General features: G+C 66.3%; 1 protein-coding gene across 1 annotated transcript in view; it reads left to right on the top strand.

Annotated features, from left to right (window-relative positions):
* Nucleotides 1–4: 4 nt before the first annotated feature.
* TMEM250 (transmembrane protein 250) overlaps nucleotides 5–2,282 on the top strand; it is a gene marked incomplete at its 5' end in the record, with an annotated part of 4,571 nt that continues 2,293 nt past the window's right edge. Inside the window, one exon of the mRNA XM_015594142.1 lies at nucleotides 5–348. Within this exon, the coding sequence (XP_015449628.1) occupies nucleotides 5–348 (344 nt within the window). The remainder of the gene's footprint in view (nucleotides 349–2,282) is intronic.

Below are 2,282 nucleotides of genomic sequence, written 5' to 3'. Positions count from 1 at the left end.
GGCCTGCGGGCCGGCGCGCGCGTCGCGCCTGGCGCGCACCAAGTACAACAACTTCGACGTGTACGTGCGGGCGCGCTGGCTGTACGGCTTCATCCGCTTCCTGCTCTACTTCAGCTGCAGCCTCTTCACCGCCGCGCTCTGGGGCGCGCTGGCCGCCCTCTTCTGCCTGCAGTACCTGGGCGTGCGCGTCCTGCTGCGCTTCCAGCGCAAGCTGTCGGTGCTGCTGCTGCTGCTGGGCCGCCGGCGCGTGGACTTCCGCCTCCTGAACGAGCTGCTGGTCTACGGCATCCACGTGACCATGCTGTTGGTCGGGGGTCTGGGCTGGTGCTTCATGGTCTTCGTGGACATGTGAGGGCCCACGGCGTGGCTCCCGGGCTTGTGTGCTGTGACCGTGGGGGTCTATGCCTCGCCGGTTCTTTTCCTGTGGGGTAGGTCAGGGCCCTGTGCTCCACCCTGCATCCTACAGACAGGTCTGCAGACATGGCCGCACTCTCGGCTCTGGCCCGGGAGAGGAAGGGGCTGAGACTTCTGCGAAGGGGACGCTGCGCCCCGCCTCCTGCTGGCTTTCTCCTCTGACCCTCCTGTGCGTGCATCCCGTGCGGCTGCCCGGGGCCACCCCCCTGTGGTCCAGCCTGCACTTTCCAGGCTGTGCTGCGGGGGGCCCGTCGCTCCAGTCTGCACTCGGAGAGCCTCTGTCACTGCCCCTTCTCCAGGACGTTGGCATCACCAGTGGAGTGCAGGCCCCTGGGAGGGATGTGTTGCCCAGGAGCAAATGTGGGGGGGTCTTCCAGGCCATGCACCCCAGCCCCTGCCCAGCCCTAGGGGAGCGTCAGGCACACCAGCGGGTCACCGCACTGCCACAGAGCTGTTCACTCCCACATAGCCCCTCCTCCACCTGCCACCCCGAGAGGTGGGGGGGGTCTTGCTGCCAGGCCCGGCTTCAGGGTCACCTGGGTTTGCACAGGCACAGCGCAGCAGGGAGTCACGGCCTCGCGGGCATTGCAGCCTCGCCCAGGGCAGGCCTGCGTGGGTCGGCGTCTCTTCAGGGTTGGGGGGACAGCTCAGTTCCTTTCTGTGTGGGAATGTCCAGAGTTGAGACTTCTGTGCCGCTCCCCGGCGTGCCCGCGCGCCTCGGCCTTGGCCGCCTGTCCCCCACCTCCAAGCCCGTGGCGCAGACGTCTTGGGAACCGTGAGCTGGTGCCAGGTGGTGATCGGAGGATGGCCGCGTCCCCGCAGCGTGCAGGGAGTGAGGGGCGGCTGTGGAGTGAGTGACCCTCCAGACGAGGCATCGACTGTCTGAACGCCATTCTTGGAGGTGGCAGGCCGAGACGAGCGGAAGCCTGGCTCAGCGCGGGTTCTGGCCGAACCCTGCGGGCCAGGGGAGGGGTGGACGTGCCCGGTCCCCAGTCCCCCGCCTCTGGCCGGAGCCGCGCCTGGTCGCACATTCGTTCCGGCCAGCGCTGGGGAGGGAGCTCGCAGAAGTTTCCTGCGGGGCGCCAGGCCGCAGCCCATCTGGTGGGGGGCAGCCCCCCGCAATGGCTCCTGAGAGCCTGTGACCAGCTTTGCTGCTTGGACTTCACCTTCTCCTCTTCCAGCGCTTCGTCTGCACCCACAGATCATTTGCGCAGGATGTAAGGGGCAGTTCGTTACTAGGTACAACTAGAGAGCCCCTTGCTAGTTCTGCTTCCCCGCGGCCCAGGGCTGGCCATCCCACGCGTCAGCTGTCGCCCACCCTGCCAGGCATGGTCAGGCCTTCACCTGTAGTGCGGGCCTCCCACCGCACCCCTGAGGTCACAGTGCTGTGGCAGAGCTGTCTGGTCCCCCCAACTTCCGTGTCAAAAGTTGAAGCAAACTGGTCCGTCTGTGCCCTGTGGGCACCCCTCACCCTCATCTAGGTCCTGTCGTGGGATCCCACTGAGAGGCTTTTATTCACCCTGGGTAAAGTGGCCCCAGAAGTCCTGGCAGGGCGGGGCACCCAGATAACCCCAATAGGGTGTCCAGGGAAGCGGGCTGACATCCAGCCGGCGGAAGCTAAGAGGAGCCAGTGTCGGTTCCTCTTGGCCCCCCGCTGTTCCAGCACTGACTGCCCCCGGGGCCCTTGGGCCACCACCCTAGCCCTTCCTCCCAGTGTCGCTGGTGGAATTGGCACTTTTGGTTTCCGTGTGATTGCGGGTCCCTGAAGAGGGTCCTCGTTAGCGTTTGTGGCACATCCTGCATCCTAGCCTTGGTTTCCCTGGCCCAGGGCTGGCTGATGTCCTAGACAGGGCCGCGCTCGCTGGCTC

Source organism: Pteropus alecto, unplaced genomic scaffold (assembly GCF_000325575.1).
Source record: "Pteropus alecto unplaced genomic scaffold, ASM32557v1 scaffold67, whole genome shotgun sequence".
Lineage (NCBI taxonomy): Eukaryota > Metazoa > Chordata > Mammalia > Chiroptera > Pteropodidae > Pteropus > Pteropus alecto.
Note: the sequence above shows the minus strand (reverse complement) of the source record. Positions and strands in the feature narration are given on the sequence as shown.